Source organism: Ricinus communis, chromosome 7 (genome assembly GCF_019578655.1).
Source record: "Ricinus communis isolate WT05 ecotype wild-type chromosome 7, ASM1957865v1, whole genome shotgun sequence".
NCBI lineage: Eukaryota > Viridiplantae > Streptophyta > Magnoliopsida > Malpighiales > Euphorbiaceae > Ricinus > Ricinus communis.
This window is the reverse complement of record NC_063262.1, coordinates 9,566,660-9,589,632: the sequence shown is the minus strand read 5'-3', so window position 1 is coordinate 9,589,632 and position 22,973 is coordinate 9,566,660. Positions and strand designations below refer to the sequence as shown.

The following is a 22,973-nucleotide window of genomic DNA, read 5'->3' as shown; positions in this document are numbered from 1 at the left end:
TTTAGCAGGTATGATTTTGAAGTCCAACATATAAAAGGAACAAGAAACCTTATCCCAGATTTCTTATCCAGACTATCAAAGCCACAACCAAAAATCCCAACCTATTGTCTCCTCACTTCAACAATTAATCTTCCAATAATCTTCATGGCCTCTGCATCTTCAAAAAACCCTCTGCAACCTCCCTCACCACCAGATCTTCCTACAAACCTCACAACGAAACAAATCAACAATTTTGCCAAAAATATGATGTTCCATTATTTGGCAATCATCCAACAGACTTTCTCACTACCCATCCAACCCAATTTCTTTTATCCAGATTACCCTTGGTGCTTAATCTATCACCTTTCTCCTACCCATCCACAAATTGAAAGTGAACTATGGTTTCTATGGTGTCTTTCCACAGTTTGCCAGTCATGGACTTCCTATACTTTTTGAATATTGATACAAATGCAGGAACATATCCATGCAAATATCTCACTTGGTTCAAAACTCCATATCAATGGAAAACGATCTCCTCAAAATCATTCATGAAAATAAATTGTTCACGGACAATGACTTCAAGGCTTCAGGATATCATGCCATCTATATTCTTTACAGGCCTTACTTTAAGCTCTCAGAAGATACCTATGCCACCCAAAACATCTGTCATTATTGGAGAACAATTGAAATGCCCTTACATCTTGCTCCTTTGCCAATAACAAGGGAATTAAAGCTCACTCTACAATTGAGAAATGATTTAGGAAGGACCGATGTTTCTACACCACTTGTCTGCACTTACAATGGACCTGATAATCAATGAATTGAACACTCCATCACTGAACAATCCACTTTACCTGTACTGCCATCACCAATAGATGATCCAAGTCTGACCACTGAATAACAAGATGCCATTATGCAGGATTCTCAGCCCCTGGATGATGATAGTGGTCCGTGGTAACTCACCTTTTTTGCTGGCAATAAAGACAATACAACACTTAATCTCTCTCCTCAATGATTCATGATATAATTAAAAGGTGTAAGAAGATAAGATTCCTATCTTATCTTTTTCGTCCTATTAGGTGTATTATTTTCTGTCATTTTAGGCATGTGATAGGATCTATCTTTATGTAAGTGTGTAATCTCATCTTTTCTTCTTAGGTGTACACGTGTAAAAGATAAGATTCTCACTTTATCTTTTCTGTCTTATTGTAATAACTCGGCTTTCTAAACTCTTAATCTCTTCATCTCGATCCTTTGGCTATGAGCTATTAGCTTGCACGATCTGTTCCTCTATAATTCAAAAAGACTAACTCGGCTACAAGAATCCAAAAGAGCACAAAGACCTCTCATGGCAAAGCTGCCTCCACTTGGTCTTAGCTTGAGGATTTATCTTGCCTTGAATTTACAGTATGAGAATTATTAAAATGAACAGGTCTCGGCTTCATATGGTATTAATATTTTAGAGTTTTAATTTGCCAATAATTTAGCAGTGCATCTGAACCCTAATCAGGTTGAGTTTGGACATTAGCAATTCTCAAGTAATGAATACATTGGTGTATCTGATAAGTAGCATTTTAGCAGTTAAATAGTCCTCTAAAGTTCCCCATTATCTATTTCTTGTTTGAAGATTTTCTTGATGGCCAATGGTAGCTGATGCGTTACTTGCTTTGATTACTGATTTGAGAAAGAAAATGACAATTGTTCTTGTTCTTTTCAGCTGATCACCAGAAGCTCAACTCCGTCTCTTAGCTTTTATTTTTTATTTTTATTTTTTTTCGAATAAACATAGTATAATTAAGTTCTATATCCTTATTACATGTCTAATATGTAGTTCAAATGCTATTATATCGTAATTCTGTTCTTATTTTGTCTAAAAAATAGAAGTTATACGTAATATAACTAAGACTTTTATGGAGAGCTCATTGATGAAAGCATTAAATTCATTTTTCTTTGATTTCATAAATATGCCAATTAGATTTCTTTTTCTCCCATTGAGTATATAAGTCCATATATTATCCTTATAAAAAATATACAATGAAATCAAATAAGTAACTGGAATTGGAATTATACATAGAAAAAGAAAATCAAACAACTTAGGGAATAGGATAAAACTTCAATGTGCATAAACCCATTGACAATAAGCCTTTAGACTTTCTTTTATGTGTATATTTAATTTTTTATATATAAAATTTTTATATATTATATTCACTAATAAATTAATTTCTAATTATATAATAATTTCTAGTTTTAAATTGATAGTATTAATTTATATAATACTAGAATTAATCAATAAATATTTTAAAAATAATTGTTGTATTATTAATCAATAAATATTTTAAAAATAATTGTTGTATTATTGCATTAATAAAATTTAAAATAAAAAGATTAAAAATATTTAAAAATAGTTACTTTGCTATTATTTTTAAGAATATTATAAATCAAATATTAAATATTAATTTATTAAATTAAATCTATAAACTTGATTTTATAATCGAAATAATAATAACAATCATTCAACGCATGGGTAAACAACTAGTATATATTTAATTTTTTACACATAAAATTTTAAAATATTATATTCACTAATAAGTTAATTTCTAATTATATAATAATTTCTAATTCTAAATTGATAGTATTAATTTATATAATACTAGAATTAATAGATAAATATTTTAAAAGTAATTTTTATATTATTGCATTAATAAAAAATTTATATTATTATATAATTAGAACATAATATGCTATGTTATAAAATAATTATTATCTAATTAGAAAATTAATTATTATTTAATCAAAAATTAATTTATTATTAATATATTAATTTTAGGATTAGAATAAGTATTTAATATTATACATAAACTTAAGTTTTATGTGTAAAAAATAAATACACATATCAAGACAATAATTTTATGTGTCAAAATTAAATATATATATTAAAAATTTTAATTCTCAGAATATATATATATATATATATATTGTTTTTTCTTTCTTTTGCATTAGTAGGAAAAGCGTTTGAAATTTATGTATTTTTCAAACGAAAGATTCAACTTAGCAAGTGCACGTTTGCTATAAAAAGGTCAAAAAAAAAAAAAAAAAAAGGAAAAGAAGAAGTTAGCTACTGATAAGATAAACGAGGGGCGGATTACAATATGGAGGGACCTACCGCACAATAATTGGAAAAAGAAAACACAAAAAATCGCCACCTTACATGTTAGATTTCCAGCTTTTGAAGGAGAGATAATTGGCTAGCATCAGCCTTTTTAAGAAATTAAAAGAAAATCAGATACTGTATATTTATGTGTATTATTGTGGTTTAATTATTAATTAAATTTTAATTTATATATTTTTTAATAATTAAATATTATATTTTAATTTTTTTTTTAAATATTTCTTAATAATAATTTTTAAAATATTATAATAAAAAATAACGTGACAAATTATTCTTATAATTAGGTTAGTATTATAATTTTTATAATTAGGCCAATTGTTTCATGGACAAATCTTGCAAACGCCAGCAGAATCTAAAAGGTCGTTTTGCAATCTATAAATTTAACTTTTAGTATTCATTATTTTGAATTTTTTATTTAACATGACAAAAGAAATCCGCTTTTTATTTTTTCCTTTGATTAGCCACAAAACTTTAAGAATAACTTTGAATTTTTGGACAAACACTTAGAAAACATGGGATAACACTTCTCTCCATCAATTTTCTTTATCTATATTGTTAGGAGATAAATACAACTATCATATGTTAGTTTCTTTAAACGTGTAATCATCATGTAGCTTTTATTAGTGAAATTCAATAATACATATCCATCTATCTATCTATATATATATATTCTCTACTTCAATTTAACTATACAACACAGAAGAAATTAATTAGAAAATTATTTTTATTTTTGTTTTTCTCTAATTATTTCTATATAAACTTTGATGTTTTTAAGTTAGACTTGAAAGTGCACGAACCGTTCCTATAGTAAAGGTAAATTCATCACGAGGTCGATCTCTCAAGAAATTATGAGGCCACTTATTATAAAGACTAATTATCAATATAAAACAATAAAAGTAAATTTAAACACTTTAAATCAGAATTTTTAAGAGAATAATATTCATAAAGTAAAGTAACCAAACAATAAATAAATGCAATGCAAGTACAAATGCTTATGATTTAAAACTATATGCTAAAGATAGTAATTAATTTAGCCATTTCCTTTGTAATCTCCTTATTTTACTTTAAGCCTAGATCTAATGAATGAGATAGTGATGTGCATTTTCTTTTAGTCATTCAAACTAATGATGCAACTAAATTTTTTCTACCAACATAGATTGAAACAAAATTGGTGTCTCTAATACATTCAACCTAAAAATGTTCATAACAATTACTATTGCTAAATTAATATGATGGTTAACTAATAATAATAATTGAAACTAATAAAGATATAATGGCAAAAAAAATAACAAGATTCATATAAAAGTAAAAATGTTAAATTAAACACTTATGAAAACTAGCCTAATATATTTAATCCAATGATCATATGATATTATATAAAAAGACATAAAATAATAAAGTAAAAGCTCCTTTAGATCTAGAATTTATTCAAGTAGGAAGATGATTGGTCCTCACTCTCCACTTCTTGAAAAGCTCCTTAAATCTTAAAAAGAGTAATAAGAACTAAACTAAAGCGTTTATGGAAGAAATATAGAGAAAATAACGGTAGACAGATGTATAGATTAGATAGTAAAGAGCTCTCCTCCTCCTCTAGAATTAGGTACGCAAAGAAATATATAAAGAAGAGTCTTCCTCTAAATAAGTCTCCCTAGAGATGTATACCTAATATAAGTTTATCTAATAGATAAAACTTTAAGTATCTTTATCTCCACCAAATACTATCCCATAAATAACTCTAAATATAAATCCTAATAATCATAAAAAATGAAAAATGTCCATTAGGCCTTGTAATCTTTAGCCAGGCCTTGCAAATAACAGTCTATGCGTCTTAATCTTGGGCATTGACATAAACATGTGCAGTTAAGCTTCTTTTTGAGTATTTAGCTCCATATTTTTCTCTATTGGTCAATATTACCTGAAAATAGACAATTACGTTTAAGTGAGGTAAAAATAGATATTTTCACCATATTATATATAGAAATCATATTATTAAAGCTCTAAAATATCCTAAATATTTATATATAATTTGGACCTATCAAACTTTTAATTTATTTTTTCTAACAAAATATAATATTCTTCTACTGTGGTTCGCCTGCTACCATGCGGGCTTGCTCTAGCACCGGTCGCCTCATGCGAGAGTCCTGCCACTGCGGTTGGCTCTACTGCTGGCCTACGTGCCTACGAGCCCGTGTGAAAATTCACTGCCGCAATGTGGCTTTTAAAAAGACTAGTTTTTAAGGAGGTTTAATTGCTTCACATGGAGAAATATTACCTTTTAGGAATCAAAGAAGGTAGAAATGCTTACTTTTCCTTCCTAGGCCTACAAGGTAAACATAAAACACTAAAATTTAAAAATAAAAATAATATAAATGTATAAAAATAAAAATACAATTGCTAAGTTTATTGTCTATAGCTAGACATTCCTGATTTTGCTCATGGTGGGTGTTCATCCACGCACTCCACCTCTTGGTTATAAGTCATTCCTTTCAAGTATGACTTCATACTTTTAATGCGAGCATTTAAAGTGTCACGAAAGCTCTTGTCAATTAATAATAGAATATCATCATATAAGTGTTCATAAACAAAAGAATCTAAATAATTATATAAACACTTATCAATAGTAGATTTAAAAGATAAAGTTAGAGAATCAAATACTTTAAATTTTACAGTTTCTCCTAAAATTATCATGGTAAGTTTTCCATCATGTACATCAATCACAGTTCTAGTAGTTGCCATGAAAGGTCTACCAAGGAGTATAGTTTGGTCTTTTTTTCTTATTGGTATGTTTTCCATGTCAAGCACTGCAAGATCAACAAGAATTATTAACTTACCTACTTGTACTCGCAAGTCTTCCACTATACCTCTAAGATATTTATTGATTTCTATGTAAGTTGTAGAGACATAGTGATAGGCTTCAACTCTCCGAAGCCAAGTTGTTCATACATCGAATAAGGCATCAAATTGATGCCTGCTCCGAAATCTAACATGGCTTTTGTAACCTTTTTGTCACCTATTGTAATATCAATAGTAAAGCTACCAGGATCCTTCATCTTAAGGGGCAACTGATATTGAAGCATTACACTTGCTACTTGTATTTTTTCATTGTTCGCATATCGCCTTTTGTTGGTGTTCAACTCTCTAAAGAACTTTGCATAAATTGGCTTATTCCTGATAACATCCAACAAAGGTAAATTAGTGTTGAATTTAGAAAGCATCTCAATATTTTTTAAATTCTTTTATTCTTTTTGCTATCTTTGAATTGATTTTAAAAAAGAATAAGTGGTCTATAAGGCTGAGCTCCCTTATGGAATTCAAGTCCAAAAAATAATTCTTTTTCTTTCTTTTCAAGTTTAAGATTAGGCTTTACTTTTTCTTCTTTTTCTATGCTCTCCTTTTTTATTTGCTCTAATCTATCATTTTTAGATGTACGTGTATAAGAAGAAGAATTCCTTTCAGTTTTTATAACAATATTATCAACAACCTCACCTTTTTAATAATAGTAATAGAATTGGGTCGTTCATATTGACTTGGTAGTTTCTCTTTCTTGAGCTCTTGAACAAATTCAATAATTTATCCTATTTGAGCTTCTAAACGTTTCATTGAAGCTTCAATAGAATTCCTCTCCATCCTATCATGAGAAGCCATAATAAATGATTGAAGTGTTTCTTCCAAACTTGGTTTTCTTTGCTCATTAGAACAATAAGTTTGTTCTTGATCCTTAAAAAAAGGATTGGAGTCCCTTTGGAATTGAGAATATTGGTCTTGGTAATAAGGTTGATTTCGGTTTCTCAATAATTGTGGTGAGTTTTGGTCATTGCATTTCCAAAAACAAATTTGGATGGTTTCTCCAACTTGTGTTATATTGGAATAAGGGTCATTCATAGGATGCATTGGTTGGTAAATCCATAAAATTTGTTTGGTCATACATATTTCCTCTATAATTATCAAAAGATGAATAGATATTAGCACCAAAACCATAAATACCACAAATACTACACATCTCATTGTTTGGTGAGTTTTTTGTTGAAGCAAGCATCTAACTTGCTTAGTCAATTCAACTAATTGTATGAGCATCTCGCTACTAGCTATTACATCAGTTACTCCTACTCTTTTTGTCCTCATAGTTTTTTGTTGAGAATTGGCTCCTAACATCTCAAAGATGTCATAAACCTCATCAACTGTCCTTTCTAATATAGCACCATCAGCTGCATTATCAACCATAGATTGATATTATTTTGTCAACTCATCATAAAATGATTGGTTAGTTATTGGGAGTGGGTATTCATAGTGTGGGCATTGCAATAAAAATGATTTCGAGCAATCTCATACTTTATGAAAGGACTCAGTATCCTTTTGATAAAAATCAGAAATTTCAACTCTTAATTCTTTGGTCTTTTGACGTGAATAAAAACCTACTCATAAGATTTTAATAAACTTCATCCCAAGTTCTCAAAAAATCAGGAAGCAAGATCATTAACCAAGCGTTTGCTCTTTCTTTCAATGAATAAGGGAAACACTTCATTCTTAGTTGATCTTCATTTAATCCAGATAATGGAAAATTATAAACTATGACATAAAATTCTCTAATAAATGTTAATACATCCTCACTAGACAATATCATAAAATGAAGGAAGCATGTTAAAATGAATGTTCTTTAGTTCATAATTCCTAGATGCATCACTTAGAACTATGCATAAAGTAGTGTTGCCAATTATAGGCCGAGCATAATTCTTCATAGCCATACGCCTTTTAGCTCCTACTTCTCTTGGTGCTTTTACCATAATATCAACTTATTTTTTTGATTCTTCTTCAATCTTTTGAGTTCATGAACACTTAATATAGTTTTGCTTCTTCGCATACAAAACAAAAGAAAATCTCAGATTTAAAAACTTAAAAATAAAATTTAAAAACAAAACAAAAACACATAAATAAAACACAAATACAAAACACAAAACAAACAAATACAAGACACTTTTGACAATCAATCAATATAATAAAATTTGGAGATAGTTCATCGGCAACGATGCCAAAAACTTGATGTGTCTAAGTTAGTATTTGCGAGTGCACGAACCGTTCCTATAGTAAGGGTAAGTTCACCACGAGGTTGATCTCTCAAGAAACTATGAGGCCACTTATTATAAAGACTAATTATCAACACAAAACAATAAAGTAAATCTAAATACTCTAAATTAGTAATTTTGAGAGAATAATATTTATAAAGTAAAGTAACCAAACAATAAATAAATATGCAATGCAAATGCAAATGCTTATGATTTAAAACTATATGTTAAAGACAATATTTAGTCTAGCTATTTACTTAGTAATCTCCTTGTTTTACTTTAAGCCTAGATCTAATAAATGAGATGATAATGTGTCTTTTCCTTTAGTCACTCAAACTAACAATGCAACTAAAGTTTATTCTACCAACATAGATTGAAGCACAGTTAGTGTCTCTAATATATTAAACCTAAAGATGTTTATAACAATTACTATTGTTAAATTAATATGATGGTTAATTAATAATAATAACTAAAACTAATAAAGATATGAAGGTAAAGAAATCATTCATTAAATAAATAAATAATAAGATTCATACAAAAATAAAAAATCTAAACTAAACACTTATGAAAACTATGCTAACGTATTTAACTCAATGATCATGGTGTTAATAGAAAGACATAACACAATAAAGTAAAAGCTCCCTCTAGATCTTGAGTTTTTTCAAGTAGGAAGATGATTGGTTCTCACTTTCCACTTCTTGAAAAGCTCCTTAAATCTTAAAAAGAGTAATAAAAACTAAACTAAAATGTTTATGGAAGAACTGTTGAGAAAGCAATAGTGGACAGATGTATAGAGCAGATGGGAGAGAGTTCTTCTCCTACTCTAGAATTAGATTTTCAGAGATATATATATATATAGAGAAGAGTCTTCTTCTAAATAAGTCTCCTATAGAGATGTATACCTAATATAATTCTATCTAATAGATAAGACTTTAAGTATCTTTATCTCCACCAAATACTATCCCATAAATAACTTTTAATATAAATCCTAATAATTATATAAAATGACTAAAATGTCCAATTAAGCTTCTTTTTGAGTATTTAGCTCCATATTTTCATCTCTTTGCCAATATTACCTGAAAATAGATAATTAAGCTTAAGTGAGGTAAAAACACATATTTTTCACTATATTATATATAGAGATTATATTATTAATGCTCTAAAACACCCTAAATATTTATATATAATTTGAACCTATCAAACTTTTAATTTATTTATTCTAACAAAATAGAATATTTTTCTATTATATTAGTTAATTACTAATGGCATAATCAAATATAATCATAGACTAATTAGTTAGTTGGAATCTCATTTAGATATAATTAATTAATTACTGCAATTTCTAGCTAAAATTTTATGCTCTATTAAATCATATATTCTAATTAATTATCTTCACAATAATAATATTTATAAGCAGCTAATAAAAGAGCCTTAATAAGCTTTAATAATCCGGGTTTCTAACTTTACTAATTCTAGTAATACATGCTTTAATTTCTCACATATATATGTATTCACACATAAATTAATTCATTCTTCTCCATTTAGTACTAGTATATTTTTAAAGAATTACCCAGACGCGTGCTATGTCGGTCGACTCGCCTCCAGCCATTATTGTTCGATCAACAATCCGAGCGCGTCTACAGACTCAAAATAATTCTTAGACAATAATTCCAGCATCTGATTCTTCGATCCAGCTAACGATCATCCAAAAATAACATGGACAGTCTCAACCGTCGATTTTCCAATGGGGTCGAAGAGAGGAGTCTGAATGTGTCCTTTGAACACTGGAAGATCAATGGCATTGGCTGGAAAAGAGGAAAAACTGAACTGCTAAAAAATATTTAATATCGTCGGATCTACTTGCTCCGACCACCATCATTGCTGCTACCCCCAAATGGAAGTCCACTCCCAGTCGAGTTGATCGCTACTAAAATCAACTACTATTGTCACTAGAAACACCATGAACGATGTTAAAGAGCTACTGCCGCTTTCTTCTATTTTCTGCTGCCTAACATTGTTGTTCACTACCATTGGTGCTGCTGCAAATAAATTCTTCAAGAAAATATTTTTATAGTCTCCAATTATAATATTTAAATTTATATGTATTCATACTAAGGAAAAATTTGAGTTTGATATTTATAAAGAAATAATTTACCCTTTATTGAAATCACTTATCTAATTTACAATAATATAAGTCAATAAATATTTTTATTTTAGTCGAACATTAAAATTCACTTTAAATATAAGACTCAACAATGATTTCTTATTTTCCATTGAGATATTTCAAAATATAATTTATTACTTTAATCTCACACATTAATTTTCTTAATAATAATATATAATAATAATAATAATTATTATTATTATTATTATTATTATTATTGATCCTTAAGTACCGGGATTACAACCACCCCATAGCTTGTTGCCGCTAGATGCAGAATCCCACACCTCTCAATTTCTTTTAAAAAACTTTCTAATTGTTCTAGAAAAACTACAAAGATATGTTTTGACTAGAAAGTATTCGGTTCAAATATAGGATATTTATTTAAAAGTTTTCGCTACTCAATCATATACGATGGAATCATCAAAGATTTAACCTTTTCGAACTTTGTGTATAACTCATTGTAGGCTCGAAAAATAAAGAAAAGATGTAAAGGAAATAAACATCCAACAATAAGAAGATCCTAATTCTAGAAAACTACATTTTAAATTATATTGTTAATAATATAATGACTAATAAGTTAGTATTCTAATTATACAATAATTTTAAATTCTAAGAAATAGTAATATCAACTATATATATAGTATTAATTTATACAATACTAAAAATCAATTAAAATAGATTTTTTAAAATAATTTTTATATTATTACACTAATAAATTCTTAATATATTAATTTTTTTGAAAATAACGGTTAAGAATATTTAATTAATTTATTTAAAACATTATAAATAATTGTAAGTTATTGAAAATCATGTTAAATGTACATTATTATTTATAATTAAAATAACATGAGATATGAAAAGAAAAACAACTGGCTGTGTATATATATAATCCTTTCTAAAAGGTAAAGCAAATATAATGGCATATGTCAAGCCATCTTAACCTGTTTTATATAGATAGATTAGATTCTTTATAATATATAAATGATGACACGTGATCAATGTGATATTGCTGGGTGATAGAGATATATATAAACATTTTTTTTAATCCAAATTGTGATTTTGAGCACTATAAAAGAGCATGCAGTTAAGGCTAACTCATTAGCCATTTAGCTATTTGTTGAAGGCCAATTCGACAACCATTTAGCTAAAAATTACACCAAAACCCCATTCAAATGGTCCATTTATCTCTCCCATTTGTTACTGTCGCATTTGCTAAACTACCACATGTAAAAAATCACTTTGGATTACAAAAGAATGGCAGTTTTTGTAGCCCAGTTGGATGTATGACTGATCCCATAATGTCCAATGAAACCATAATTAGGCGATCTGCAAATTACCGACCTCCAATTTGGGACTTTGATTTTGTCCAATCACTCAAGAGTGAATTTGTGGTATGTATAAATAGTCTTTACTATCTCCTTTTATTACCTTTCTTTTCTTTTCTAAATTAAGATTTACTTGGGGTTTGAAACTAATTACTATGATCCATTTTTAAAGAGATTCACTTCAATATATGCAGGGGGAGTTGAACATAAAACGAATTGATAAGCTGAAAGAAGATGTGAAGATGATGCTTAACAAAACCATGGCTCCTTCAGATCAGCTTGAGCTAATCGATACATTGCAGAGACTTGGATTGGCTTACCATTTTGGGGATGAAATCAAGAGAATAGTGAAAAGCATTTACAATTCCCATCGCAATGATAATACCTGGATGAAGGAGGACTTGCATACTATAGCTCTTCAATTTAGACTCCTAAGACAACATGGCTATAACATATCTCAAGGTATAGAAATTCTCGAGATATAAAATTAATCTTGAAATCTTAGATTAAGCTTAATAGTTTAAGTAAACAGTTCTTTAATATGATATTAAATTTTTTACATTCAAAGATTTTGAGGTTTAACTCTCATCACTCTCGATCGTATTACAATTGTTTAAAATTGATAGCTAGTGTTAAAAAATAAAAATACTTTTTTTTTAATTTGAGAAAAATTAATTTCTTTTTTTACTGATACTGTTTCTGTGTTTTGGGAAAAATGTCAATTTATTTATTCTTTTTCCAAACCAGTTTTTAAGATTAAAAGAAAAAGCTATCTTTATAAAAGCGTTTTCCCTAAAATCAACCAAAAATGGAACCTTATATATGCGTAATGTCTAACAGATACTCACATGCAATACGTTACAATGTTAAGACAGCATATAAGTGTTGAAAATATGAGGTTAGCATGATCAACATCTAACATGAGAAAGTTGGTTAATTGCAGAAATATTCGATATCTTCAGAGATGAATTGGGAAACTTCAAAGAATGTCTCCATGAGGATATTGAAGGAATGCTATCTTTATATGAGGCATCGTACCTTCTAGAAGAAGGAGAAAACATTTTAGAAGTTGCAAGAGAATTTGCAGCCAGTTGTCTGAAGAAGTATATTCAAGTGAACAAAGATCAGTTGTTGTCAATGATAGTAAGTCATTCACTGGAAGTCCCTCTTCATTGGAGGATGCCAAGGCTGGAGACAAGATGGTTTATAGATATATATGAGAAAAAGCAGGGCATGAATCCTCTTCTACTTGAACTTGCTAAATTAGATTTCAACAACGTGCAAGCAACCTATCATGAGGACCTAAAATATGTCACAAGGTATATCTCATTCTTCTATTACAAATTCCCATCTATTACTTTGGACCAACCATAATCATACCTTAGACATCCTTTTTTTTTTTTTTCTAATTTAAGATTTGCTGTTAGTCTCTTGCAAAATATTAATTAAGAAATATTTATTTAAATTGCAAATGTTCATAAATATATGAATAAATGGTGTTTCACAATATTTAAAAACATATGTTTTCAGAATAGATTCCAATTTCACTTTCGAACAGTAGGGATATTCAAACCTAAGTAATAATCAATTTCGTTAAAAATTAACAGTAGCTATACCACACAACCATGATCTCATTCCGTCTTAGTGGTTTGGACATTTTTATTGGACCATAAGTTCTAATTAATCGGACTTTCTTGTCTTAAAATACATTTGATTTCATCTTATACAGATTTTATATTTTCATCCTTAAATAATATCAAAGTTACTGGTAATTATTTTCAAATTCTTAGCATTGAATTTTCTTTTATCCAAAAGTTGTTTTGATTAATGATAATATGGTACTATGAAATCTAATAAGATATTCATTATAATATACATATATATATTAAATATATATCACTTTATCAATTAATAAATTTTTAATTACTAGAGTGGGTTTTAAAGAAATCCCACTTCCACGTGAATTTATTTCCATAACTTTATCTTTATTTTGCTGAGGGAGCACCTCCATTTTCACCTAAAATTGATTAAAATATTCTGAATTTCTTACTTTTTTCAAAGATATACATTAATATATATCATAGAACTAATAATAACAGTTGCAGTTTAAGATTAATTTAATTGCATCGGGTTCGGTTTGGACGGTCCATATCAACGCCTCGGCACCTCCTAATAAATCTGATCTTATTCCTTGTAAAGTAGTGGATGATCTCTTAGTGCTGTCCACTATATGTTTTTGTATAATCACCTGGGTCAGTTGAGAGTGTTAATTGAGTAACTACCAGATGATAACTAAACACGCTTTTAAGTGTTAAAAGTTTTTCTCCTAGTTATGGCTGCTGCTCATGATGCTAGTTTATCTTAATCCCATGTAAAGCTGGTGGAGGAATACCGGCCTTGGTGAAAAGTTGAGCTTCGCAAGAGACAGGTTAATGGAGAACTTCTTATGGACAGTAGGGGTGAACTTTCCGCCACAGTTTGGATATTTTAGAAGAATTTCTACCAAAGTTAACTCATTGATAACGGTAATTGATGATATGTATGACGTGTATGGCACCTTGGATGAGCTCCAATTGTTCACCAATGCTGTCGAAAGGTTGGAGCTAGATACATAGTGTTACTGCATCTCATAAACTCTGTATTATATGATAAGGCTATTTCATAATCAATATTTAATGTTATGATTTTAGGTGGGATGTTAATGCAATGGACCAGCTTCCTGAATATATGAAGTTATGTTTCCTAGCTCTCCATAACTCAATCAATGAAATGGCTTATGATGCCCTTAGGGAACAAGGATTCCATATCATTCCCTACTTGAAGAAAGCTGTATGTATTGATCTGAATTCATTATATTATTTTAATCTATTGTTAATTTACTCCAATTATTTCTAATATCTCATTTCTTGATTCATTCATGTATTAACTTGGAAAATTATTTCAGTGGGCAGATTTATGTAAATCATACTTAGTGGAAGCCAAGTGGTACTATATTGGATATACACCAACTCTGCAAGAATACATGGACAATGCATGGATTTCTATATCAGCCCCTGTTATTTTAGTCCATGCTTATTTTCTTGAAGGATCTCCAATCACAAATGAAGCTTTGAAATCCTTGAAGGAGTATCCAGATATAATCCAATGGTCATCTATGATTCTTAGATTTGCAGATGATCTTGGAACATCTTCAGTACGCATGTCTTTCTCTTATTCTTTAATTAATTTCATTGTCGATTTTATATGTTATCTCTTTCTACTTGCAGGATGAACTAAAGAGAGGTGATAATCCTAAATCAATACAATGTTACATATATGAAACTGGAGTTTCAGAACTAAAAGCTCGTGAGCACATTCAATACTTAATTGGCGAGACATGGAAGAAAATAAATAAAGAACGAGAATATATAGATAGTCCATTCTCAAAAATATTTATTGAAGTGGCAACTAACCTAGCTAGAATGGCACAATGCATGTACCAGCATGGTGATGGACATGGAATAGAGGATGGTGAGACTAAGGATCATGTTCTATCATTACTTGTGAAACCTATTCCTATGTAGATATTTGTATCCTTTCCATGACCCATTTAGTCATATGTCCACATGCCTCCATATATGTGGAGATATTTGATATTGGAGATTGTTATAAGTTTGTTTTGTTGATTGGGAGAATTAAGGATGTGGAAATATAGATAGAAAGGAAGAAAAATACAAATAATAACAAAAAAAACTACATGATAAATATATGAGGAATATAAAAGATAAATAAAAGAAAACTAACAATGATTAATTATCTTATCTCATCAAGTAAAGGATGATGACCAAAAAACTATAGAAGAAAAAAAATCTTCTCCTACTTTATAGGATATAAATAATCATAATTTACAATTGTACTTACTTATCATACTAGGAGTCTTTCTGTTTTTAAAACACTAATACAATTCATGCATATATATTGATTGAATGATTGAATGATACATAATTTCTCCACATATTCTCTATCTTCTAAATGGTATTAGAGCCTCTATGCTCCAAACCACACCTCTAACTTCTCTTCATCTCTGTTTTTCAAAATCTAAATCTCATTTCCTTACTTTTCTCTCATTAGCATTGGCAAAAGTTCATATTCGATCTACTCTACCTCAACAACACAATTTTTCATCCCAAATAATCAATATTCTACAAAACCTCTTTTGGCCACCTGCGGGCGGTAGTTTCGGACATTGCACCGAAATGTCTCTAATGACTACGACAATGTAAGGCTTTTCAACCTAATTGGGAATATGCTAACTAATCATAAAAACTAGCACAGAGATGGTAGTCGCCACTCTGGTAATTTCTCTAGGATATTTTTACTAAATGAGTGGGGTACTAAATTCCATAAGGAAGCTTCGGCACATCCAAAGATGGATCCGAAAGCCAACTCCCTTATTTGTGTATCTTAGTCTTTAATTTTATTGTTTAACGGGTTATTCTCTATAAATACGATAGTTGTATTTCTACAAGCATGTATTACAACATGTGAGGTCTACCTAGGTTTAGCCTATTATAAGCCCAATTTCCAATAAAATAATTAGCCTAATTATCTATCCAATTATGTATAAAGGCCCACATAGTCTAGCCCAATTACAAATTATGCTCTAATTACTAAGTTTTTAACCTAAATGGGCTACATCTTATATACCAAGACCCGATTCACTGATTCTATTCTAAGTGAGTTGATTAATTAATTAAATATAGCAAAGCCCACTAAGTCTAATTGGATTTTAATTTAAGTCCAAACTTACTAATATGTTAACTTAATGGACTACAAATTGCATTACCAAAGTCTAAGTTTTTAGGGCGTAAGTCTATATGTCCAATTTTAAGTAACAATCACATAACAGTTATTTGTCATTATTAAAATAAAGCAAAATAAAGAAAGCAGTAAATCTAACTATTACAATCCTTCCTACAATTAATAAACTTAAGAAAAATGACTAAAATAAGTTAAAATTAGCAAAACTCAGTAAAAGGCTCGAAAATTGCGAATTAGGGCAATTTTTGGAACGAACATCCGATTGATGACATCACAGAGCTGATTCGGCTTAGCGCACAGCCGATTAGTGACATCACATAGTAGATATCACATGCACAGAGATAAAAGAATGATTAAAACTCAAAAAATTAAGGCGAAGGACAAAAAAATAAATTAAATTAAGTTAGAAAACATAAAATATTACAAACCCTAGAAAGCAAAAACTGATAAAAGGTAAATAAAACTTCACATAATAGATTCTAGATTTTAATCATGTAGCCCTAAAAACTTAATGTAATCACATAATTATTAAAGAAAAGCCATAAATCCAACATGCTATTTTAACTATTCCAATTATCATATCCAAAATCTAATACATTCATATTATCATATTCAAAACCTAGGACATTCATATTACCAGATTCAAAACTTAGCATACATAAACATCATAGAGACATATAAAACTATTAAAAACACTAGATTTAATCACATAAAGAGATATAAAGCATTTGAAATCAATCCTAACATGTTTCTAACAAAGAAAACAGGAAAACAATAAAGAAAATTAGAAGGGAATGGAAAGATGATAATATGGATGCTTTGAAAGCCTTAGGTTATCACTGTATTGTGCAGGTCCTTGAATCTCAGGTGATAAGAAAGAGGTTGAATCGAAAATAGAGTAGGAATGTAGAATGTTTAAGGTTTGTGTTTTAATTTTTGAAAGTGTATGTATTATTAAGAAACTTACTATTGTTCTGTCGAAAATTATCAACCCCTGCGCATAGGGTTTTCTTTTCTATTTATAAGGGAATATTTTTAAGAAAACTCTAGAGACTTAGATATAAATTCTAATTTGTTTGATAAATATCCATAATTTAAAAACTTAGTTTTTAGACTTATTAAAATTTTTAATAATAATTATCGATAAAATATTGTAAATATTATGAAAATCATTAAAAATTTGAATAATTATCAATAAAATATTCTAGAAGATGTATTTTTACTTATTTTATCATTCTAAAGTGAAAAAAAATACTAAAAAATGATGCACAAATTTGATTTTTGGACCAACCGACACTACGTAGAGCCGACCGACATTGCATAGAGCCGATTCGGCTCTATGATAAGCCGATTGGCTTAGGGGGTAAAAAGTTCAGAAATTTTTTAAGGTTTAATCTATGAACTTGTAAAACTGTTGTTTCACCCCTCAAATTTAATTTTTTCTCCAATTGGGTCCAAATTTATTCTAGAAAATCAACTTTGGTTCAATTATTCTCAATCATAACTAGGATTCGCCGTTCTTAACCTCTCGAGATTCGAGAAAGGCAGTAACTTTCATCATCGGGTTTTCAATAATTCTCTCGATAGCAAAATCTAAAAAATAGATGCTGACACCATCAATTTCTCAATTGTAGAAGCTATTCATAGTTGGGACATAACACGTTTTGATAAACTTCATGAGAAACTTATTAATAAAGAATTATCTCCCAAATGGTCTCAAATTATAACTTCTCTACCAGTATTAGTAAATCAAACCTCTACACATACCAATTGGAAATATATACATGTCTTTTGCTCTTCTTTAATTAATTTCATTGTCATCTTATATGTTATGTCCTTTTACCTGCAGGATAAACTAAAAAGAGGTGATAATCCTAAATCAATACAATGTTACATATATGAAACTAGAGCTTCAGAACCAAAAGCTCGTGAGCACATTCAATACTTAATTGGTCAAACATGGAAGAAAATAAATAAAGAACGAGGACTTATGGATTATCCGTTCTCAAAAAAAATTATTAAAGTGGCAACTAACCTAGCTAGAATGGCACAATGCATGTACTAACATGGTGATGGACATGGAATAGAGGGCGTTTAGACTAAGGATCGTGTTCTATCATTACTTGTGAAAGCTATTCCTATATAGATATTTTTATCCTTTTCATGACCAATTTAGTAATATGTGCACATGCCTCCATATATGTGGAGATTGTTATAAGTTTGTTTGGTTGATTAGGAGAATTAAGGATGTGGACAGATAAATAGAAAAGAAGAAATAAATTTCGCTAATAATTTTATCTATTTTATTGTGTAAAGAATTATATCTTGCATTACTTTATATAGGTATTTATATATAATTACAAATATTAACAAAGAAAACTACATGATAAATATATGAGGAATACAAAAGATAAATAAAAGAAAACTAACAATATATTAGTTATCTTATCTTATCAATTAAAAAATGTTGACCAAAAAACTATATAAGAGAATAAATCTACTCCTACTTTATAGCATATGTACAATCATAATTTATAATTGTGCTTACTTGTCATACTATGAGTCTTTCTTTTCTAAAAAATCCTAATACAATTCATGCATATATATTGATTGAATGACTAAATGATACATAATTTTTCCTTATATTTCTCTATCGTCTAAATGGCATTAGAGCCTCTATGCTCTAAATCACACCTTTAACCTTCTCTTCATCTTTCTATTTCAAAACCTAAATCTTATTTTTTCCTTACTTTTCTCTCATTAGCATTAACAAAAGTTCATATTCAATCTCCGCTACCTCAACACCACAAGTTTTTATCCCAAATAATAAAGATTCCATAAAACTCTTATGGCCTTCAATCTCTCAATTGTAAAAGCTTTCATCCCTGGGACACTCAACACGCTTTGATGAACTTCATGAGAAACTTATCAGTAAAGATTTATCTCCCAAATGATCTCAAATTATAACTTCTCTACCAACAACTATAAATCAAACCTATATACATACCAATTGGAAATCTTTCTTAGCTCAAAACTCTCAAAATCCAAGCTCAAACTTATAGAGTGACCGAACATCTCCAAAACCTTACCTTAGTTAATGCCAAGCTTGCAATACTCAACGTCATAGAGCTAAAAGGTGTCCCCTGTTTACATTATTCATCTCCTAGTCTTCATGTCCTCAACAACAAACATCATCTTCAACCTTAAGGACCATTGCAACCCTAACCTCTTGGTACTTGGAATCCCCAAGATTAGTCTTAACAAGTTGGCAACCCTAAGCTCACATCGCGATAACTTCATCCTACAATCCTAAATGACTTTTAGACAATGGAACATTATACCATGAGATTATCGATATGAGCAATCTATCAATTCATATGCCTTATAAAGGAGTTGTTGACATTATGATCAATGATGGCTTAGGCCTACCGATCACCCATACTGGTTCCACATCTCTTCCTACACCTTCATGCACTCCGTGTTGAATAATGTTTTACATATATTGACCTAAGAGTCAATTAATCTCTATTTTAATTTTAATAACCAAATTGAATTTTACTGAGATCATGGTTGAGTGTCTATATGGCAGTACATCAAAAGATTTTGGATTAGCCAAAGCTTTCTTGAAGTTTCAAGAGAGTACAATAAAAAGACCCAAGAAGTGTAAGGGTGTCTTCAAAGCGCAGGGGCGCTTTTCATATGGTCAAAATTATTCAAGTCGTTGAAAATTCCCTTTGACATCTTACCAATAACAAAGTGACACCTGGTAGTTAAAGAGTCAAATCCTCAAGAAGCATGAGGGTGCTCTAACTTAAAGCTTAAGACTCAAAATGGCAGTTGATACCGCAATGAGAACTGCGAGGGCACTCCTTAGCACGAATAAGGCAGGCGCGAGGGCGGTTTTCGTAATTAATGCGATGTTAGTAACCGTTAAGATATCAGCCACCAAGTTAGAGCCATGTGTCTGGAGCCGTTGGAGCTCCAACGTCTCTTTCTAGAAAGCACGAGGGCCCCTTTCACGACTTCAATCAACTTTTTGCCAAGTCACCTAATTTACATTAAATGAGTTTTAGGACCCTTTCTAACATCTGTAAGAAGTAGGTATAAGTATAAATACCCCTTATAAAGACTTAATAAGGAAGTGTATGATTGTATCTTGTCTAGACTCTTACAAATTTATTTTCCAATTTTCTACACTCAATTTTCTTCTTTGTATAGTGTAATAAGTTGAATTCTATTGTTAAACTAAACTCTAAAGGGTTGTTGTATGAGTCTAGGTATTAAAAATGTAAGGAATTGGTTGTTGAGTAACTGGTAATACTCAAGGGTTAAGAGACTTAGTGAAGGATTAGTTCACTAAGGGAAAAGGTTTAGTGTTAGCCTTGGAAAACACCAAGTTGTTGGGTGAACTTGTAAAACCTAAAGGTTGTAATCTTAAAGATTATTGTGGAACACTCAAGTGTGATCTTGAGGAGTGGATGTAGGGAGAGTCGTTTCCAAGCTACTATAAAACTTTGTGTCAATCTTTCTAACCCCAACTCTCTTCTAATTCTCTTTACTCTTTCTTAAATCCTTGTGCGTGACCTAAAAATTATTCAGTTTTCAATTTGAGGTCATCAATTCAATCCCCCTTCTTGGTTTCAAGGGGCAACAAGTGGTATCAGAGCCTGAACACTTAATGGACTACTATATATGGATTTATTTTTGGACCTATAAGAGTAGCTAGTTTGGGTGGAAAGTCATATGCATTTGTAATTGTGGATGACTACTCTAGATTTACTTGGATTAGTTTTCTTGCTCATAAAAATGAAGCTTTTAACATTTTCAAATCATTTGCAAAACGTGTTCAAAATGAAAAAGGATGTTTAATTTCTTCTAAAAGAAGTATCATGGAAAAGAATTTGAAAATGAGCTTTTTGAAAACCTTTGCAAGAATTTGGTATTTCACACAATTTTCATCTTCTAGGACACCACAAAAAAATGGAGTTATGAAAAGGAAAAATAGAACATTAGTAGAAATGGCTAGAACCATGCTCAATGAATATAAACTCCATTCTTCCTTTTGGGTGGAAGCCGTTAACACTAGTTGTTATGTTGCAAATAGAGTTTTCAAAAGACCTTTGTTAAATAAAACTTCTTATGAGTTTTCGAATAAAAGAAAGCCTAAAGTTTCATATTTTTTAGAATATCTGGATGCAAAAGCTTATAGAGTCTTTAACAAAATATTTTAGTAGTTGAAGAATCTATGAATGTTGTTTTTTATGAATCTAGCAAGCTTGATCCTGGAAAAGGTACTTGTGTGAATGATTTTGTAGATGTATTTGAGGAGTTAAATGTGAATCTTGATGACCCATCAAAAGAAGTTGACAAATCTATAGAAGATAATCAAGAAGGTCAATAAAATTATGATGCAACTCAAGATCCTCAAGCATTAGAAAATTTAGAAAGTCTTCCCAAGAAGTGGAGCTTCAAAAAGGATCACCCTCCCACTCAAGTTATTAGAGACTTATCAAAGGGTGTAAGTACTCGTTCTAAACTCGTAGCTTTGAATAATCTTGCATTTGTTTCTTAATTTGAGCCAAGGACTATTGATGAATCTCTAAATGATGAAAGTTGGGTGATTGCTATGCAAGATGAACTCAACCAGTTTGAAAGAAACAAAGTGTGGAAACTTATTCCTAGACTTAAAGATAATGAGATATCTAATAAAGAAGAGAAAGCTATTTGTGTCTCATGGCAGATACAGACGACCAATCTTCATCAGACAGTCAAGTATCTAATTTTGATTCAGATAATCTTGAAAATGTATTTAATGAATTATTAAGAGAATATAGAAACCTAAAAAGGGAATATAACTCTATTATCAAAATTCACTGAGTTACATGTTCAGAATTCTAGAATTAAATAACTCTTTGCATATTGATGTCATAAAAAATAGATTTCTGTAAGATAGTAATTGAATATTTTATTGAATTCATAATCTATAATTGTTATGAACCTTAACTTAGAAGCAATTAGATTATGTGCTAATATAAAAGAAACTAAAAACAATTTAATTAATCATCACTTGATATGTTAATAATCAGCTTAATCCTCTCCTAGAATGTAATGCTATTCATAATTATGTGAGGATTGCTTAATACTAAGTAAATTGGGAATAAGAATTAATTTAGATGCTAGATTTGAATTAACTTGTGTAGCGTAGATTTGAATTTATTCTCGCTTAAGATAAGTTTATGGATAAGTAGTTAATACTTGAACAGAAAGTGTAGGTGTCAATTTCAACGTGAAAAATCGATTGAATCAAATTTTCTTGGATTGAAGTTGTTTATTAATTTATTTTCAACTATAAATTCAATTCACTTCTCAATCATATTCAACAAAACTCCTTTTTTATTTTACCTTTCAAGCTATAATTACTCTAATATAATTAGTAAAGAATCAGCCTCTAGGGTTAGACATTCACGTGCCTTTAC

At 29.6% G+C, this 22,973-nt stretch overlaps 1 protein-coding gene and 1 non-coding gene across 3 annotated transcripts; both read left to right on the top strand.

Moving 5' to 3' along the window:
• Nucleotides 1–7,427: 7,427 nt before the first annotated feature.
• On the top strand, nucleotides 7,428–7,534 carry LOC112536907. Its single transcript, XR_003080822.2, has one exon. It is a non-coding gene; the product is annotated as a small nucleolar RNA R71 (small nucleolar RNA).
• Nucleotides 7,535–11,487: 3,953 nt separating this feature from the next.
• On the top strand, nucleotides 11,488–15,371 carry LOC8261702 (terpene synthase 10). Of its 2 annotated transcripts, NM_001323702.1 has the most exon segments (7): nucleotides 11,656–11,763; nucleotides 11,892–12,159; nucleotides 12,641–13,016; nucleotides 14,075–14,293; nucleotides 14,388–14,526; nucleotides 14,642–14,890; nucleotides 14,964–15,260. In NM_001323702.1, coding segments are annotated over 7 exon segments (1,656 nt in total).
• Nucleotides 15,372–22,973: the final 7,602 nt, after the last annotated feature.